Below are 18,750 nucleotides of genomic sequence, written 5' to 3' on the forward strand. Positions count from 1 at the left end.
ATAAAGTCGTTGTCCACGACCGCATACAGGCTGTGTGTGCTGGCTTCCCAGCACCCGTGGTTTCAGCTTGGCTTGGGGTGTCACCTGGTACTGGGGGTTATTGGAAAGACTAAATGCTATACGGCACCCCACCACCGTGCTCCTAGTCAGCTTTATTGCCTGCAGACACATTTAAAATTGCCTCGATAGGTTGTTTCTGAAGCATGTAAGAGTCTCTGAGGTGTAGGAAGCACGACACCCAACCCGGTTAGCGTTCAGAACGGTGCAGCGAAAAAGGGACGATGCAGGAGTTTTCTAGGTGCAGGTCTAGCAAAGGACAAGGGTTTCGTGACATTGCAGTAGTCACAAGTGTCATTAAAAATTGAAGGGATGCTGGATGGCCGTGTTTGTGGCTGAGCTCATGAGGCTTCAGGTTTATTGTCATCAGCTGCTTCTCCTTCCCCTCTTTAATGGGACAGGGGTTCATTAATTACCACCTGGGCCTGCTGCTTAGAGTTCCCTGTTCTGCCTCTTCTCAGAGAGGTCACTTCCACAGTAGACAACGCGGTTGGGTTTTTAGCCCAGAGGACAGTGTCTCTTCAGAGGCGTGAAAGAGCTGTTATTTTTGCAGGACATCTTTTGCCGCTACGAACTCTGATGCAGGCGCGTGACTTTCCAGTGAAAGTCAAACAAGCTCCTCCCAGGACTGTTGCCTCTTTATTTGAGATGCTGGAGTTTGTGCTGCTGCAGTTCTGCCTGTTTGCAACGCAGCAGACAATTTCTCTTTTCAGGGACTTGTTCCCTTGCTTTTAAAACATTAGCTGATGGTGAGGAATTGATGCTTCAGCATTTTGATCAGAAGCTGAATACAAGAGTTGATTGGAGCTGGAAGAGCTATGCTGTTACTATAACAGCACCAGTGTCTAGAATAACATTTTTTTTCTTAGTCTTTTTCCAACCTTATCTCTTTTATCAACAATTGAGACTTGTCTCTTTTCCTGCAGGTGTATTTCTCCCCTTTTTTTGAAGGTAAAGTGACCCTTCTTGCCAATCCCAGCTGTTGGCTGTTGTTTAAATCAGATTTTCTCAAGGCTATTTTCAACCTGCAGCTTCAAATGCAGCCTGACGGTAGTTGTTGAGCCCCAGTGCTAAACAGGTGGTGGGTGTGACACAGGTCTCCCCTTAGTGGAGCTATCTGCCTCTAGCTTTCTCCCAGTTGCAGCTTCCCAGCAGGACTGGATTAGGGTTTAGAAAAGTATGTTTGCTCCTGAGTAGCAGTCTGAAAGACAGCATAGAAGCACAGAGGACCGCTCTTCTGTTGCACTGGCAATGCGTAAATAAAGGCTGGGGGGTGTAAATCAATGACTCCACTATGTGACCTAAACACATTCACTTTTGGCATGCTCTTTGTTGCAGTGGTTTTTGGATGTGGGATCCAGTTGCCCTTACTGTTAGTTCTCAGTGGCTGATGGCGTGCTGGACAAGACCATGTTCCTTTTTTCATCAGCAAACTTGTTGAGACTTAGTAGAAACTTGCATCAGAGTAGTACTGACTGTTTTGGAATTAAATGTGTGTGGTTTTTCTAAAGGCCATTTCTCATTCAGTAACTGTGCAGCTTCTGAAAGCCTTCCGTGCCATAGGTGGAGTGCTAGACTTGTAACTTATAAAGATTTCTTGAAGTGTTGTAATTATTGCAGCTCACCAGGCTGTGTAACGACAGCTGAAATGCTAGCTGTATTTTGGGGCAGCGTCCTCTGTTAGCCATCTTAGTTCTTGTCTTTCAGCTTGCTGTGCTCTTCTGTCTGTGAAGTCACCAAAGTCCTTTCAAAACCCAAGTGACGTGTGTGTTTATACATATGTATATTGTGTGCATGTACGTAATATGCTATATATGGTTATTTATGTTGCTTTCAGACATCGTTTGGAGTTTTCCAGTTCTGCCTAGTGACTTTTCTGTTCTTTCCTCTTAACAGTGACTGTGTTCTTAAGCACTTTGACCCCCAAATTCTACGTTGCACTTACAGTGACTTCATCTCTTATATCTGGACTGATACTTGTAAGTAGCTTCCTTTTTTCATTAGAGCCTTTGCACACCTCATGTTAAGGTGAGGACATCATAAACTGTCCTGTTCTCTGGTCAGACTCTAGGTGGTGCCTTTGTACTGTTAAAAAACAACACAAAACAAAAAAACCCAACCAACCTCAACAATGTCTGACATATATTTTAAATGCCTCTTTATCAGATTTTCCACTTCGGGAAGGTGAAGAGGATAGTCTCGGAAAAGTAACTCCTCCTGGATCCGTTTTTCCCTTAGCGTTTAAGCCTGCTTTGAGGATACGTAAGGAAACTATGCAAATCAACAGCAAAAGTTTAAAGCCCTCCTTGTTAAGAGAAAATTGAAATTTTACATCTTCTAAAATCTCTCCTAAACCAGGCAGGTCAGAGCTCAGATTCCCACAGCAGCCTTGACTTTGTTCCTTTGCCCATATGTTTAATAGCATGATCATGTCATAGGATTATAACTTGGTCTTGGGCACAGTAATAAATGTTACATGTGTGTGCCTGTCATGATAGACCAGAATACAGTGCTTGGTATTGCATTAACTGGTTGGTACTGTATCCACTGATACGGGAATGTATCTTGGAAGACCCCAGAGTCATGTACATGTGCAGCGGGCAGTACTGTGGCTTCCATAACACCCTTCATGTCATATTTTCTGGGTCTTGTGCTCATTTCAGCCTCTGTTTTTCAGGCCATTTTCTTTATTATAGAGGTGGGGGGAAAGCTCAGTCCCTTCCCCAGTGGGTAGTGTGCATTACAGATCCTTTCAGCTGATATGTACTGGTTCTGTTCTGGCTGCTCTTGGCACTCCATCACTTCAGGGAAGGGAAAAGCTTGCCCTGCTGTACCCATTTTCTGGACAAATAGACTGTTGTGCAGTGTGAAGGCTTATCTAGTACTCCACCAGTATGGCATTTGCTAGTAAGCAACTGAAGCAGAGAGGCTGGTGGGGGGGGAAATGGATAGACCTAGGGTTGCAAGAGACATTGCTCTTGATGAGCACTGGAAGATGCTCAGCCTTCTTAAATCTTTGGTGGTGATCTTCCCGTCAGAGCTTTGTGGGCAGAGACCTACCTGCAGGGTTGGGGTCTTCCAGCACACTGTCTCCCCCAGCTACTAAACCCAGGTACTGGCATGTGCAAATGCTGGGCTTTTTTATGGTCATTTTTGGTGGCTAATGTGTGTTTTTTGTTTTTCGTTTTGTTTAAAAAAAAAAACAAAAAACAACTTGTATGTGAAGGGAACTTTGTTTACCACAGCTTCAGGAAAAATGTTGTTTGGGGGATTTGGGAAAGGCTGCGTGAGAAAAGGGAGATGGTTTTCTGTAGCTGCTGTACATGATTTAGATCCAGGAAAAAAAAATCCCTTATTTAATGAAAGTCAATTTTTGTTGACCATTAAAATTCATAAGTGCTGGTAAGATTTCACAATAGGGGCGCCACGGGTCTGGATATGGCTCATTTGTTCATGCTGATGGAAATACCCAGACGGAATAGTCAAAGGTAGTTGTCTACTCCAGCGCCTGGGGTTTGCGGGACATAAATTCCTTTGCAGGCCTAAAGGAGGAGAGAGAAACAAAATAATGCTCTTGACCTTAAACTTCTGGTAACTGAACTAAATTACAGGCATAGGAAAACTTCCTTCCCTGGCACTGCAGGCAACACTGATGCAGCATCTGACAGGAAAGACAAAAGGGAGAGTTTAAAAACTGCGTTTTAAAAGTGCATTTTACAGCCTGAGACCAGGCTAGTGCCTGTCCTACAGTAAGCTTTCTTTGGCTACGTGCTGCAGGATCCAAATGCCCTGCCTCCCTGCCCGCTGGAAGTGTTTGAGAAATCTGTCCATCTTGGGGAGGCAGTATGAACTAGTGTCTGGCTCAAAAAGGACAAATGTCTTCAGGTTATTTTTTTCCTTGCATGTTCCATGTGGGAGACTCATGCGTGTCTTGTTTGGTGAAAGGAGATAAAGATCCTGTTCATTTGTATATAGAGAAACGCTGTCTTTCATCGTGTGTGAAGGGGGGCAGTCTTTGTGGCTCGGAGGTCTGTTTAGTCTCTAGCGTGTATATGGGAAACCTGTTGTCTAGTGGAACAGCTGTGTTCAGTGTTCCTGTCTTTCCCCTTACAGGGTTTTGAATGGTGGTACTTCCGGAAGTACGGCACCTCTTTCATCGAGCAGGTGTCAGTGAGTCATCTGAGGCCGCTCATTGGAGGAGTGGAGAACAGTCCTCCCACGCCGAGCTTTCCAGCCAGCAATGGGGAAAACGAGACAAACAGGCAGAACTTGTCAGGTGATTGTCAGCGTGTCCCTGCAGTCTCCCTTGCATGCAGGAGTGCCTGTTCACGCTGGCTGGTTTTTATCCGAATGCTTTTGGCTTCACACTAGTGACCATAGGAACAACTGGAGAAAGATGGTCTTTCTCTCCAGGCAATCGGAAGGGAAGTCTCAACACGAGAGGGAGGCAGTGATGGAAATCAGCGGAGTGAAATTCAGAGTTGTTCTGTGAATACGGCCACATCCATTAGCACTCCTCAAAGAAAGGACTTCTTTATGTTGTAGGTGGCAGTCTGTTTAAGTGCATAGCCTCAGGACTGGAAAGAGCTTTGCACTTACCCTGAGTATGTGCTTATCCAAACTGAATGTAAACAGCCACTCCTGGTTAAGGACACAGGGCTGACAGTGGTGTGGTAATAGCAGCCCTGAGACGGGTGAGATCCCCTAGTCTTCTACATGGGTTTAGCTGCCTGGTAAATTGAATAACTCTTCTCATTTGGAAGGATCCTAAAAGTCCCTGTCAGGGCTGCTTTGGAAGCTGTGGAAATGAGGGGAAATGCCTGCTGTGGCACTGACTAGCTTCCATCATTTTCAAAGCTTCTAGCAAGGAGCACTTTGAGTGCAGTGACTTACAAAGCAAAGGGTTAGGGTTGGTACGCAGCTATCCAGAATACAGCAATGTGCCAAGTAGATTGTAAGGCTGAAGCAATGCGGTGTACCTAAGCAGTTTCTGCCCTTAATCAACATGCAGGTAACTAGAATCTGTTACAATGTAAGGAACAAAGAAAGGGGCTAGCGTTGTGTTTTGCAATTACGCAAATGATGCACTTATTCAGGAAGTATAAGTGGAGCACAGTGTAGAATTAAAATGATGTAGAAAGAATCTTTAAGTCAATAAATTGATGTCTTCAATGCAAAAAAATGTACTGGAATGTACTGTTGAGCTGTCCCTTTAATAACAAATTTTTGCAGGCTGCAAAATTATACAACTTGAACATTGCATAAAACTAACTGGAACAGTGTTTAATCCTTCCTCCAAATGCTTTTGTTTGCCAGGAATGCTGAAAACTTCTGAGTTTGCACAAGCCAAGGCCACCAGAAAGTGATCAAAGAATTCACATAAGTGAAGTCGCATAGCTCCCCTGCGTAAATGACACAGCTCTGATTCAAACTTGAAATCATGCTCTCTTTCGTTTTGCAGAGTGCAAAGTGTGGAGAAACCCCCTCAATCTTTTCAGAGGAGCAGAATATAGCAGGTATTTATTTCACTTGTTTTCAGTGTAACGTCTAGCCGTGGCATCCAACTCTGAACTTGCAAACAGCTTTTAGCTTGTTCACAGAACTCTCTCCAGCTGTGATGTGGAGAGAACTATGTGACTAAAAGAGCATCACACATAACTGCCTGAATTTATACCAACCCTGTTCTGAAAAAGCATCTCTCCAGAGCTCCAGGCATCTTCAGTGCATGTTAAAAATGTAAATATTATTGCAAACAGAAGTAAATCGAGTAGCTGCTTCAAAATAAATAACCACTTCAGTACTTGCCATACTCCTCTTCCCCAAAACATTAACAAAAATTACAGCTTTGTTGCCTGCTCTGAAAACTGGTGGAGTTGAGCCATTTCATCCCAAAGGGCGAGTCCGGCATTAGCGTGCCCCTTCGTGCTGAGGTGAGGCAGCTCAAAAGCCCTTGCTGTCTGTAGCAGTAATACTGTTGCACAGGAAGAGCAGCATTTGTCCAGCAGGCAGTTCCCAAGTCTTCTAGAGCTTTTGGATTAAAAACACACCTGGAAAGTCCTTACAGTAAGCCTTCTGGCACCCAGTCTGGGCCACAGAATACCCGTGTTATCAACTTCTGGTTAGAAACTCTACATAGCAATACATTGTTCCTGAGGATCTCTGATGTCCCACTTGATATTCGCATTTACCACCTGTGCATCTAATTGGGAATTCTCTTTATCTTTTTCTTAAGGTACACCTGGGTGACTGGGAAGGAGCCACTGACATACTATGACATGAATTTGTCTGCTCAGGATCATCAGACCTTTTTCACATGTGATACAGACTCTCTTCGGCCTTCAGATACAGGTACCGTCGTTAGCCACATGGCCTACAGAGAGGTCAGAATATCTAAAATATGTTTATAAATGCTTACTTGAAGGTGGTTCCAGCTACTGCGTGAAACCGTATAAAGTAAAACCTGAGTCCCGCTAGCTAGAGAACATGTGCTTAGCAAAATGCCCTTGAGTTTAATTTGTCAGTTTAAAGAAGCTCCTGAGCTTGTCCCAGGCTACACGGCTGTTTGGTGACAAAGTTATTTGCTTTTCTTTGGCTCGGGTCTCCCAGCTGTTAAATGGGGATGATACTGAGCTTAACCTCTAGGACTGAGGTGAGATTTTACATTGGCAAAAGTGATCAGAGCCTCAGATGAAAGATGCGCCAAGGACGTATCCTAATAGTGATCTGTGAAGATAACCCACCTTTGGTGAAAGCTTCTGAAGGTGGTCTGAAGTTACCATTTGACCTTGCCTGAGAAATGGCACTCCAGTGGGATTGTGCTTCCAGCATTGCTGGGGGGTGGAGATAGGGGGCAAGTGGGGAGGGAAGGGGGTCCATTAGTTCAGAACTGACTCGACAGGAAAAATACCAATTGTGCTTCCTGCCTTATTGGATTCCTTGAACTGGCCAAGATAGACCCTTCCTAGGCTGAGATTTGATGAACGCTCAGCTCCGGATGCTATGGCTACATGAAAACAGATGAAATCCTTTGTTGTGTAGCAGGCTGCAGCTCTGTAGGAATTTTAGACTAGGTAGCAGAACTGCGACTAATAAGAGAAGTGATGAAAGACTCTTGTGTTTCTTTAATTTATGATGTTTTCAAAAGTTAGAAGACTTGTCAGAGATTCTTTTCTACCACTTGCTTATTAAACTAGTTGCCAGGACACTCATACTGGCTGTCCTTACGACTCTGTAGAAATAAGCCATGCCTCAGAGTTTGGTGAATTTCTTATGTTAAGCGATCTTCACTGGTGTGAAACTCACTGGGCATGTCTACATGTGCAGTTAATGCAGCTGAATAAATTCTGGTGCAATTTGAGCCAGAGTAAACTAATCCCAACGTCACTGTCTACACGTGCGTTTAAGCACAGTAATTTACTCTGCTGTTGGATACTACCTGTGTCTGACAGGACTATCCTCAACCAGACTAAATTAATGTATTGTGCCCTAATTGTATGGAAAGCGATGCTTTACTATACAGCAAATTAGTCTACTGCACAGTAAAGTGCATGTTTAGGCGGTGCATCAAATATTTTTAGGGACATGCCTAAACAGGAACTTATGAAATCATTTATAAAACTTGGATTATGTTTTCCATGGGTGTAACATCTTTAAGCATGATTTCCTTTGGGGCCTTTGCTAAAGGATAGTGCTGTCTCCTAAAATGTATGGTGATGATACAGTATTCAGCAGGGAAAGCATCCCTTACCTGGCTATTGTCAGATGAGGTGCTAACTCTTCTCAGTGTGTCAGGTTCAGGAAGCATTAGTTGTCAGCTAGCTAGTGACATATTTGATGCGAGGAATGTGTTTTTTGTTGCATGACTGGAATATATTCGTCTCATTTTTGAAGCCAAGACTAATATTTTGTTTCCAAAGGAAAACTCAAACATTTTCCACATTATTCTTGTTGGACGGTTGAAGGTTTTGTTCCAAAAGAAACATGTATAGATTCTCATTTTCTTATCACACTTGAGATAGGCCAGATATTGAATTCCACGAACATACAGTTCTGGAGTCCTTTCAGAAATGTTTGGTGCGCAGGCTAATTCTGCCGAGTTAATAGTAGCAGCGAGAATGTTCCTTTTCTCTTGGATAAAGTGGGCTCCAAAGCTAGGGTCTTGCTTCCTCATAGTAGAGACTGACATTTTCCAGAGAGGTGCTCTGTTGAATTGATCTCTCCCCAGGCCTCCTCGTGCTGTAATTCTTTCACAGAAAATGGTAATTCAGACAAACGGCTCAAATTGAAGCATAGTTTAGATAAAGAGCATGTTGGAGCCTTCATGTATTTTTAGCTGCTTCATAGCACCTTTCAACAAGATGATAAGCAGTAACTGAATTTTGAGTTGGCTGCAGTACACGCTGTCATTTGCTGGTGCTTGCTTTCTAAACCAAACTTAAAGAAGAATTGCTTAACCCTTTATCATCTATTAAATAATCACTTTCAGTAGGCATTTAAGGAGTTAGACAGCTGCACAAGAGCAAATTCAATCCCCATCCATCATGCTTTTCTTTAAAACATAAAGATGGTGGATTAAAAAAAAAAAGATTCTGTGAGGGTCTGCACAAGGTACACACATGATAATTGTGTAAGGCCAACTGTAAATGCTTTAAAAACATCATCAGTTGAGGAATCATGCCCGTACTTACGTAAGTGGTGCTGGTTTGCACCTGCAACTCCAAGGTTTTAAACAAGCAGTGAATGAGCTTCTCCAATATGTCATGCTCCTCTGTTGCTGCTGCCCCGTCAGAACTCCAATATCCCTTTTGCTGCCTGCCTCTCTTGTGGGAAGAGTAAACCCATGTTCCCAAACTGCAAGTAAATGTTAATCAAATGGAGCAGATATGTAGATGGCAAGCATTACTCCTTAAAAACAGAATGGATAACAAAGTATTTCCTGGGCGGTTCTGGACTTGATCTGCCTTGAAATGTTTTCCCAACAGTTATGCAGAAGGCATGGCGCGAGAGAAACCCTCAGGCCCGGATCAAAGCAGCACATCAAGCTTTGGAATTAAGTAACGAGTAAGTTTGGAATCGGTGGAAACACGTTGAGATTCTGACACGAGAAATCCAAGCGTGTGACATTGGACTCTGTCACTTGGTTGTTTTTAGCTGTTTAGAATGAACAAGAAAAAGTGTCTTCAGATATTTGAAAGCTTTTACTGTGTGCCTCAGAAATAATTGAGTGTTTAGTAGCTGTTGCAAAATTGAGCTCGTATGTACATAGTTTGTAGTCTGCCCATTTCTTTGTTTTTTAAGACTGTTTTAGAAGAAGACTTGTTTTTTTTACGTTAAACAGTAAATCTCAACGTGTAGTCTTCTGCCATCGCAACCCCATGGCTGTTTTGTAATAATGTTGTTCTCAGTGTTTAATGTTCTTCTGGGTTTCATATCCACACAAGCCATTGTAACGATCGCCTGGTCTGTGCTCCTGTAACGTGGGCCAGGGACCTAGACTGTTCTAGGAGTTAGACTGTCCTCAGTGGTGTCAGATGACAGAACAAGGAACAATGGTCTCAAATTGCAGCAAAGGAAGTTTAGGTTAGGTATTGGGGAGAACTTTCTCAGTAGGAGGGTAGTAAAGCACTGGAACAGGTACTCAGAGAGGTAGTGGAAGCTCCATCCTTGGAGGTTTTTAAGACCAGGGTAGACAAAGCCTTGACTGGGATGATGTAGTTGGGGCTGGTCCTGCTTTGAGCAGGGGGTTGGACAAGATGTGACCTCCTGAGGACCCTTCCAACCCTTGTTTTCTATGCTTCTCTGATCTTCCCCAAGGGAATGTCTGTTTGAGAGAAGACCCTGGCCCTAGTGTAAAGGACTCGTGGACACTGACCTGATGTCTGTGTAACAATTCCTGTGCATGATTGTCTCTCAGAGTCTTTTTTTAAAAATTAAGAGAAAATAATTTTACTACTGCAGCAGGAACTTGGTTTCTTTTTGAGGATATGTTGCTGTTATGTCCTTCAAAATGAGAAGGTTTCCCTTTTCCTGGCCTTTGTTACCTGATGGTAGGCCTATGAATGGGCTGGTAGAAAAGGTGGGGGTTAGGGTGCAGGGGAAGGTCTTTTTTATGTGGTTCATTTCAGTAGCAGTGTGTTTCCTTAGAGCTTGTTCACGTACTAAACAAAGGGCTTAAACCTAATCACTTTTAATGCTCTTCTGTGCTTTGCAAGACACATCTATTGCTGGGCTCCTTTTGAATATTTTATGCTTTTCTTTTTTGTTTCCATTACAGCTGTGCCACTGCATATGTCCTCCTGGCCGAGGAGGAAGCAACAACCATTGTGGACGCTGAGAAGTATTTTAAGCAGGCGCTGAAAGCAGGAGAAAGTGTTTACAGAAAATCTCAGAACTGCCATTCCCAAAGCCCCCAGCATGAAGCACAGCTTAGTAAGCACCTTTGAACTGAATCCTTAAACAGACTTTATTGTGTAAGCGTAAAAGCAAAATGAAAAGTGGGATCTCGTTTTTGGAACAGCTGTGGAATTCTCAGGGCTCAGTTGGTAGAACCATGGTTAGTTATTACGCTGAAATGCAATTACAGATTGCTAATGATTTAGTTGCGTGGATTTCATATGGCTGCTGCATCTGTGTAAAGCTAGAAAAATATCAGGAACAACAAGTAATCATCAGAGCAGCAGATGTGAGAACCAGAGGTCTGAAATGGGCCTCAACAAACTCATGGTAGTGTACCTTAAATGCCTTGAGGTGCCTGGTAGAGGCAAATAAGAGTGATTAGTTGAGGGTTAGCCATACCCATCACCACTGCTCACTGGGGTTACTTTATCTAGCAAATTGGAAGAAGCTCAAGTGTTATCACCTGATGGGCATTTGATAAGATAGCTGTAATGAATTGTGGGTTGGGTTTTGGTAAGACGCAGGTGATTATTTTGCATACTTGTTCTCTCAGCAGCTAGTTAGGGAAAGGCTGGCGAGCACTTTCTCTTTGAGGGAGTACACTGTCCTGTCATCCCATCTTTGGAAAGAGATACCGGCAGCATTCCCTTACCACCCCCCCACAACAGTTTTTTTTAGGATTCATTTTTACAACTTAGTGCATTAGATTCGCCACTTGTAATGCAACTTTCCAAGACTTTTCCTTGTTTAAAATAAATGATTGACAATGAAAATGTAGCATGTATGCTAAATGCTTTTCTTTTCTTAATCAGGAAGAGACACTAATGTTCTGGTGTATGTGAAAAGGAGACTAGCTATGTGTGCAAGGAAACTTGGAAGAATAAGAGAAGCAGCAAAAATGATGAGAGATGTAAGAGTTTGTTTTGTGTTTTTGTTGTTTTGTTTTGTCTGAATTGCTAGATTAAAACCAACCATGTTGGAAGTGATGGAGCAATTAGTTGTGATGAGTTTTGGGTGAGATCTGCATGTTGGTAATCAGACTTCAGTTTTCCCTATCCGTGAAGCACACATGTGCATAATATGGCATGTGTTTAGTTTGGCTTTTGATTTCCATCGTTCTTTGATGGAGAATTATCTTGCCGAAGCAGCTCACCATGCTTTGTCTCAGTTCACCTTACTTCTTTCACTTGTCTGAGGCAGATCCTAAGTTATTTTTACACAAACGTACATTACTGACCAAGCCAACCACTTTGAGATGGTAGCCAGGTAGGGCTGGGAGCATGGTGTCTGAATACTTGGGCAGCTAGTGTACCAGGCAGATGAATATAGAGCAAATGAAAGTGGTCTCTTATAGATAGGGGAATTTAGTGCTTTCTTATGCTGCCTTCATGTGTATGCGTAGTGCTGGAAGGCCTCAGGCCACTCATGGTATTTGGGTAAGGAAAGAAAATAGTTCTAAGGGACATCAAGGTTTTTTTTGTTTTTGTTGTAAACCATTATACTGAATTTTTATCTGAATGGCTACGTGATTTGTTAAGCAAAGTAATTAAGTTTATCTGGATAAGTTTAGCAGCCTGGAGCTGATAACTTATTGTGGCTGTGAAGCACTGATCTGTATAGCCCTGGACAATGGGTATCCTTTTCACATTTTGTTTTGGAGCAGTTTGCAGATGATTTTTGTTCTGTTTAAGAGGTCAAATACAAGTACGTGTCTGTAGATTATACCAGCAGGAACCATTTATAAGAACTAAGATGAATTGTTCAGTAGGTCATTTTCCTGTAGCTTTCCAGAGGCAATCTGATTAAGGACTTGACTTCTTCTGCATACAGTGATTTCTGTTTTCAGATGAAGTCTTTTGAGTGAGGTAAAGGCATTTCTCTCTTCTGATTTGCAGTTATTGAAAGAGTTTCCACTTTTCAGTATGCTGAATATCCACGAAAACCTCCTGGAGGCATTACTGGAATTACAGGCTTATGCTGAAGTCCAGGCAGTTTTAGCCAAGTATGATGGTGAGTGACGCTTTTTTGTAAAGCATAAGAATGCTCCTTTCAGCTATTTTGCGCCTTAACGTAGATAAAGCCCGTGGCTCTCGCTCTGTTGCCTTCCGCTCTGCTCTGTGCACAGGTCACACCTGTCTGTATACAGGGGGCAGAATGAGCCCTGGCCTCCTCTTTTCTGACTTCCCCCAGATCCTGTATTAAGCCGATCCATGTTTCAGACCCTCAAATGGCGCTGGGTGATGCTTTCACGTTGTCCTCAGAGCCCTTCCCCTCACCTCGCTGCCACAGCATTCTTCCTGGTCAGGGGACCAGCCTGTGCCTACCCAAGGCCCCTTGCCAATATTTACAGTGAATCGGCTTCAGAGTGGAGTTTGTGGGAACTTTTCCTCACTCCAAGCAGTTGGAGTCTTCTCTGTGGTGCCTCTGTTGCCCATTGCTCCAGGGAATGAGAGACTTGAGGTTCTTGCCAAAACCCAGGGCCCCCTGTGCCTGGCCCATGCCAGCAACAGGCTGCTATTATTCGACCACCCGTGCTGCGCTGTGAGGGCTTTTTCATTAGTGCAGTAAAGTGTTTACCTGTCCGAGGGATTTTAGTTTTGACCTCAGAGGGGTGGACACTTGCTTAGAGAGGGGTGCCGATTCCTTTGAAACATCTGGAACAACTAGGATGAGCTTCACAGAGCTGGGGGCTCGGAGAAACTTGTGAGAAATCCTTCCCATATGGTACATACCAGATGCTTGGCTGGATTTTCAAATGGCTGACAAGCCCGGGAGAGGGTTTAAGAAACAGGAGTTGTCCAACGGCATGCATAGCCTTGTATGCAGGAATTTGAGAACCAGATTGTTTTTTCTACTGGTAAAGTATCTTGCACTGCACACTGTTAACCTCCTTGTGCCTAAAGACACCGTCAGGTGAAGTTTGGTTCTAGATTTAGGCTTTCTATAAATCTGCTTCAAACCAATAATGATTTCTCCACGGGATTATAAAAAAGAAAACAAGTAATTTGTATTTTTAGTTGAAAAGTCTCTGGCTGTGTTTAGTCCTGTTTAAAAGCATTCTGCTCATGTATATGAACTTGACAGCAACGTTGTGAAGAAACTGGCTAGTCTAAGGTGAAGGTAAAACATTTGTTGTCAATGTTTTTGCTAGTACTAATACTGGTAAAGACGCTTTCTGAGGGGATGCAGCTCACCAATGTCTTGCTATGTAAATTTGGTTTCCAACATCCTCAGGATGCATTCAGAAAGAGGTGCAAATCCAGACCCTGGACAATGAGAGGATTTTTCTGAAAATATTTTTGGGGTTGGAGCAAAGCAGTTGAGGAATTGTAAGTTTTGAGTCAGAACTGAAATGTTCCAGATGTTGAGTTTACTGTACAGGCCTTCCCAAATCAGAATCAGTCAGCTCAGAGGAGACAGATTGAAGATGTTGGTCTTACGTTTGAGTTTCTAAAGTTAACTATTTATTGTGCCCTAGACATCAGTCTTCCAAAATCGGCAGCAATATGTTACACAGCAGCACTGTTAAAGGCTAGAGCTGTTTCAGAAAGGTAAGTGAATGCACAAACTGCTGAAAATGGTAGCTTGCTGCTGCTCACGGATTATGATGAAAAAACCTAAATCCGGTGTGGTGTTTATCTCTGAAAACAGGTTTCTGTGTTCATGAGTGAATTCCCAGTTCTCTCCGCCACTACCACGCCTCTGTTTGTCTTAAAGAATAGACTGTCCACGAGTAGTTGAGCAGAGGATCTGATCATGTGTGTCCAACACTCCCGGATTTCAGATGGCTCACTCGCCCTGAGCATCTGCTGGAATGGGGGCGGGGGTGGAATCTGGGTGCCTGACTCCATGCAGGAGATGCAGGCTGGTGCTTTGCAGTCCCTAGCTGCTGCTCACTACATCTGGTTATCTCTTCAGCTAAGTTTAACATTGCCTCTTAGCTTTTGTCATCATAACAGACTTACAACAACAATCAAATGCTGGGTCTTTCCATCCAGCTTCCTCTCCAGACCTCAGCAGGATGAGTGACTAGCATGACTTTCTCCTCTCAGTTTAACTTCTGTAGTCAAGCTGCAGAGGAAGATCTTCCATAGTGCCCTGCAGTTGCCCGAAGTTTAAGATGTCTCAGTCCCCTAGCAGTTAAGACATTTGGTTACCTGCAGTATTTAGTGGCACTGTGGGCTAAGCAGTGTTGGCGCAAACATCTTTATTTCTTATATTTATAAATCAGACACCTCTTCCAGCAGTCCTTATTGGCGTTCAACAGACTCATTTCTGACAAGTTTTGGTTTACAATATCATTTTGGCTTGCATTTCCCTCAATTTGTTCAACTTGGGTTTCCACTACAGATTCTCTCCAGAAACAGCCTCCAAGAGAGGTCTCAGTGCAGCAGAAATAAATGCTGTGGAGGCGATTCACAGGGCTGTGGAGTTTAACCCTCATGTCCCAAAGGTAAGGGCTGTTTCTTTCCCTCTGGGTCCACTTTACCTCCTTAACTCAGATAAATCGCCTTCTGCAATAGCTGTGGAGTTTATATGTACTCACCTCTGTGGATCATTTAACTGTTTCTCTTTGCCTGATGAAGTAGGCAGAAGATTATTCATGTAAAACCTGAGGCTACTTGGAAATCCTGGGTTGTTTGCAATGATGGCCTTTATCGCTACTAGCTGATACAGTTAAGGTTACCAAGACAGCTGTTTTTGCATATCTCTATTCTCTGTTTCTTTCTCCCCCTTGCAAGCACATTGTCCAGAGCAGTTTCCCAAATCTCTCCTGCAAGGCAAACTGTAGCAAGTGTTTGGCAGTGATGTATTTTAGAGCGCCTACCTCTGCAGCAGCTATTAATTACACACTAGAAGAAATCCTTCAGCTGCCAAGAACCTGGAAGCCCTGACACTTCTGTGAGAGAGGGTGAAGTTGGTATGTTTTCGTGAGTTGCTAGCTTACAGAGACCTTATAGCCTAGTGATTACAGGACCAGAGTCAGGGGGGTCTTGAGGTCTGATGGGATCTAGGCTATGGACTTGTAGGAATATCTTGGGCAAGTTCCTTCCCTTCCTTATGCACCACTCATTCCACCTGTGCATTGGTACAGGTAGCAGATGCCTTTTCTGATTCCTTGGTTACTATCTGCTTGGTCGAGAGCTTTTCCAGGCTTATTGCCCTAAACAACCCCTGGGCTGATAATTTCTCTGGACAACTGATCCCTCTTTTTCCTTTACACTCTACTTGATATTGCACATTTTCTGTAGCTTGTTTAAATAACAAGGCAACAAAATAGCTGTAGACCGACTGGTTTAAGAAGTATTCTTTTGGCATTTTCTCCTTTTGGTTTTGGAGGAATTGTGTGTACATCTGTAGCTGTCCAGTTTGTTAAAAAAAGAAAACTTAGCTTGATAGAGAGAGGTCATGATAATCTCTTCTGGCTGCAGATTTGCTCTTAAATATTTTATTAGCTCTGATTGCTTATACAGGGCTTTGATTCAGCAGAGTGAGTAATAGCTCAAACAATTCTAGGCTTAACTGTTATCCATAAAAACATGTAGACTGCTACATCATACTGGTCAAATAGAAGGGGCTTAAAAACTAGCAGCGTATTTAAAATATTGATACTTGGATGAGAACTTGTTTGTCCGGCCATCCTTTGTAAACTAAGTAAGTGCGGGGAGTACTCCTGTAAAGTGGGTTACCCAGAACTGTAGACTTCTCAGTAGAGCCATAAGAAACAGAAAGCTCAATGATAGGTACATGTAGCCACATGGCAGCAGAGGGTGCTCCTGTCTCGTCAGGATTGTGTGTCAAAGTGTAGTGTTATCACTGCATCCCTGGCAGCTGTCAGAGCTGGCTTACAAAGCAAGTCCTTCTTGCTGCCTGACCTAACCTTTCCATTAGCACCGTCTTGTCTGTGCAGACCAGGTTTCTGTTGGCACCCTCTCCCTTACCTAAGAAACTTCCTTGAGGATGGCTGTAATTCCCACTGTGGCATGGGGATTAGTCTTTTTTGTATTTACCTAATAGTTGTGTTTGGAGGCCAGGATTAGGCCTATGTACTAGGTGCTATATGAACCCCCTTCCAAAAAGGGAACGATCAATGCAAAAACGCTCCCTGCTGCACAGGAGAGCATGGCTGAGTACTGTTGGAAATGCTCTGTCAGGCCGCGGTGTGCACTAAAAGAGGCGTGAGAGTTTGGTCTCTAGAATCAATCCCTGAAGCTGAAAGGCTGCTCCAAAGAGTAACTGCTCTTTTTACTTCAAAATACTTCTTTTGTGAATCGTTGGCAAGAGACCTCAGAAAGAGAATTGAAAGCGATTTCAGGCCTTAAATTAAACAACAGCTTATGCTAGTTTCTTCCTTGAGCTCTTTTGCAGCACAAATAAGACCTATGCAGTCTTTGGGACAGATTCATGTCTGGTGTGACTTGAACTGGCCAGGAGGTAAAAGCTCACGTGTGCTGCATGTCACTGAATCCTATGCAGAACTTTTGCTCTGGGGATGTATACTATTGGTAATCTTGAATGTGGAAAGATGGCTTTACCCTGGATCTAATCCCCCTACAAAAAATCACGCCCTCCCAGTCACAATTGCCATGAAGATGTGAATTCATCCACCCACTCTGTTCTGTCTGCCTGTCCGGTCTAATAGAATGTGCACTGAGAAAACTAATTGCTGGGAGAAATTGCTGGTTGTTTGCATGACTGATCAAGAGTGTAGCAAGTTCATTTCAGACAGTCTCAGACAGGTTTGTCTTTACCCTCTGCCTTCAGGGGGGAAGAAGATTATAACACGTTGTCATTATCTGAAAGTCCCTTTACTTGGAGTGTCCTTCAGTTGCTTCAGAGCTCTCACGTTTCCCTTTAAGAAGCTGAATACGCTTTTAATTTCAGGCTGCGTCTTTGTAATGCATCCAGTGGTTTTGTAGTCAAGAAGGTAGGTGGCATTTTAGCAATGCTGTCTTCTCTTCTGCTCGCATACCTCTTCGGACTGCTGCCATTATTTGTAGCAGGGTAGCACCTAGCATCTAGCGGTGCTGATTTACACTTGTACGAGCTCTGAGGGGCTTACTGTCTAAACAGGAGAGCCGAAGGGTGGAGAGAGAGCAGACACAGAGAAGTGAAGTGACTTGCTTAGTGTCATGCAGCAGGCCAGCAGGAAGAGAGCCAGAGATGTTCTAACGTGCAGCCTAGTTTTGTACAAATAGGATCAAAATTGTGTGTGTGTAAGAGAAGGGTCCTCCTTTGCCCCTGCAGTGATACAAGTGGCTGTTCTGCATTGAGCTGTGAAGGGGCTGGCATTCGCAGTTCCTGTCTTTGCAGCGACAGTTTTTGGGGATGAGCCTTCTGTTTTGGAAGGGGAGGACTTTTTTGAGAACATTATTTTCTTCCCATGGATCTGGACTCCACTAGGACATAATAACAGGGGATGGAGTTCAGGCCATGTAACCAGGAGGTAATTTGAAGGAGATAGCTCAGTATTGCAATGGGATAAACCTGCCAATGTCTTTAGCAGCTTGTGGAAAAAGACACTCCCAGCATTTGTGCACAGGCCTGCCGGCTAATGGTGGAAAGTGGACCATGAGAAGTTCCAAAACCTGGAACTGCATCATCACTCTCTGTTTATTCGTGAGCACCATCGATGTGCACAGACAGACGAGGTCTAGTCCCAGCCCTGCAGCAAGCAAGCACACCGAGGTGCTAATAATTACATCAAGGCTGCACCGTTTCGACTACATTTTCCTCCCCTTGCTGTTTAAGCCTTTAGTACAACTGCAAACTAGTCACAGCAGCAAGCCTGAGGAGTCATGTCAAAGGTCAGATATTTGAGACTATTTTCCCACAGCAGCCCGGTGCAAGTGATCCTTTACCGGGTTAAAAAAAATCGAAGAGGATTAAAGAGGATTAGCAAGAATATTACCCTCCAGAGCGCAGGCCTAAGGCACTCCGAGAAGAACCTAGCCAGGCAGTAAATGTGCTTGATTTGGCCAGGGCACAACCCCTGCTACATTCCTTCAAGAATCTGAATGGGAAAAGTTAAGTCCCCAAACTAGATTAGTAAATAATCTCATAGTTTGTGGCATCTGCTGAAATAAATCGGTGAGCTGGCTGCATTCTTACCCTTCAGGAGAGAGTTAAAGGAATTGCCAGCAACATTGATCAAAGATGAGGATTAACTTTGGCCATTATTGATGGGACTCTCTCTACTTTGGAAGGACAGTACCTAAACAAATACAAGGAATTGGGACATTCGTGCCACGCCTCTGAAATGTACTCATTTAGCATTTCCCAAAAGCCGAGTTGAAG

The 18,750-nt window shown here is 43.5% G+C and overlaps 1 protein-coding gene across 1 annotated transcript in view; it reads left to right on the top strand.

Moving 5' to 3' along the window:
- Positions 1-1,118: 1,118 nt before the first annotated feature.
- ST7L (suppression of tumorigenicity 7 like) overlaps positions 1,119-18,750 on the top strand; it is a 53,746-nt gene continuing 36,114 nt past the window's right edge. The window contains exons 1-11 of the mRNA XM_006033297.2: positions 1,119-1,312; positions 1,954-2,036; positions 4,171-4,333; positions 5,519-5,573; positions 6,290-6,405; positions 9,039-9,117; positions 10,331-10,485; positions 11,265-11,362; positions 12,348-12,462; positions 13,931-14,003; positions 14,803-14,905. Coding sequence (XP_006033359.1) covers positions 1,309-1,312; positions 1,954-2,036; positions 4,171-4,333; positions 5,519-5,573; positions 6,290-6,405; positions 9,039-9,117; positions 10,331-10,485; positions 11,265-11,362; positions 12,348-12,462; positions 13,931-14,003; positions 14,803-14,905 — 1,044 coding nt within the window. The 5' untranslated portion in view covers positions 1,119-1,308. The remainder of the gene's footprint in view (positions 1,313-1,953; positions 2,037-4,170; positions 4,334-5,518; positions 5,574-6,289; positions 6,406-9,038; positions 9,118-10,330; positions 10,486-11,264; positions 11,363-12,347; positions 12,463-13,930; positions 14,004-14,802; positions 14,906-18,750) is intronic.

This window comes from Alligator sinensis, unplaced genomic scaffold, assembly GCF_000455745.1.
Source record: "Alligator sinensis unplaced genomic scaffold, ASM45574v1 scaffold1218_1, whole genome shotgun sequence".
NCBI lineage: Eukaryota > Metazoa > Chordata > Crocodylia > Alligatoridae > Alligator > Alligator sinensis.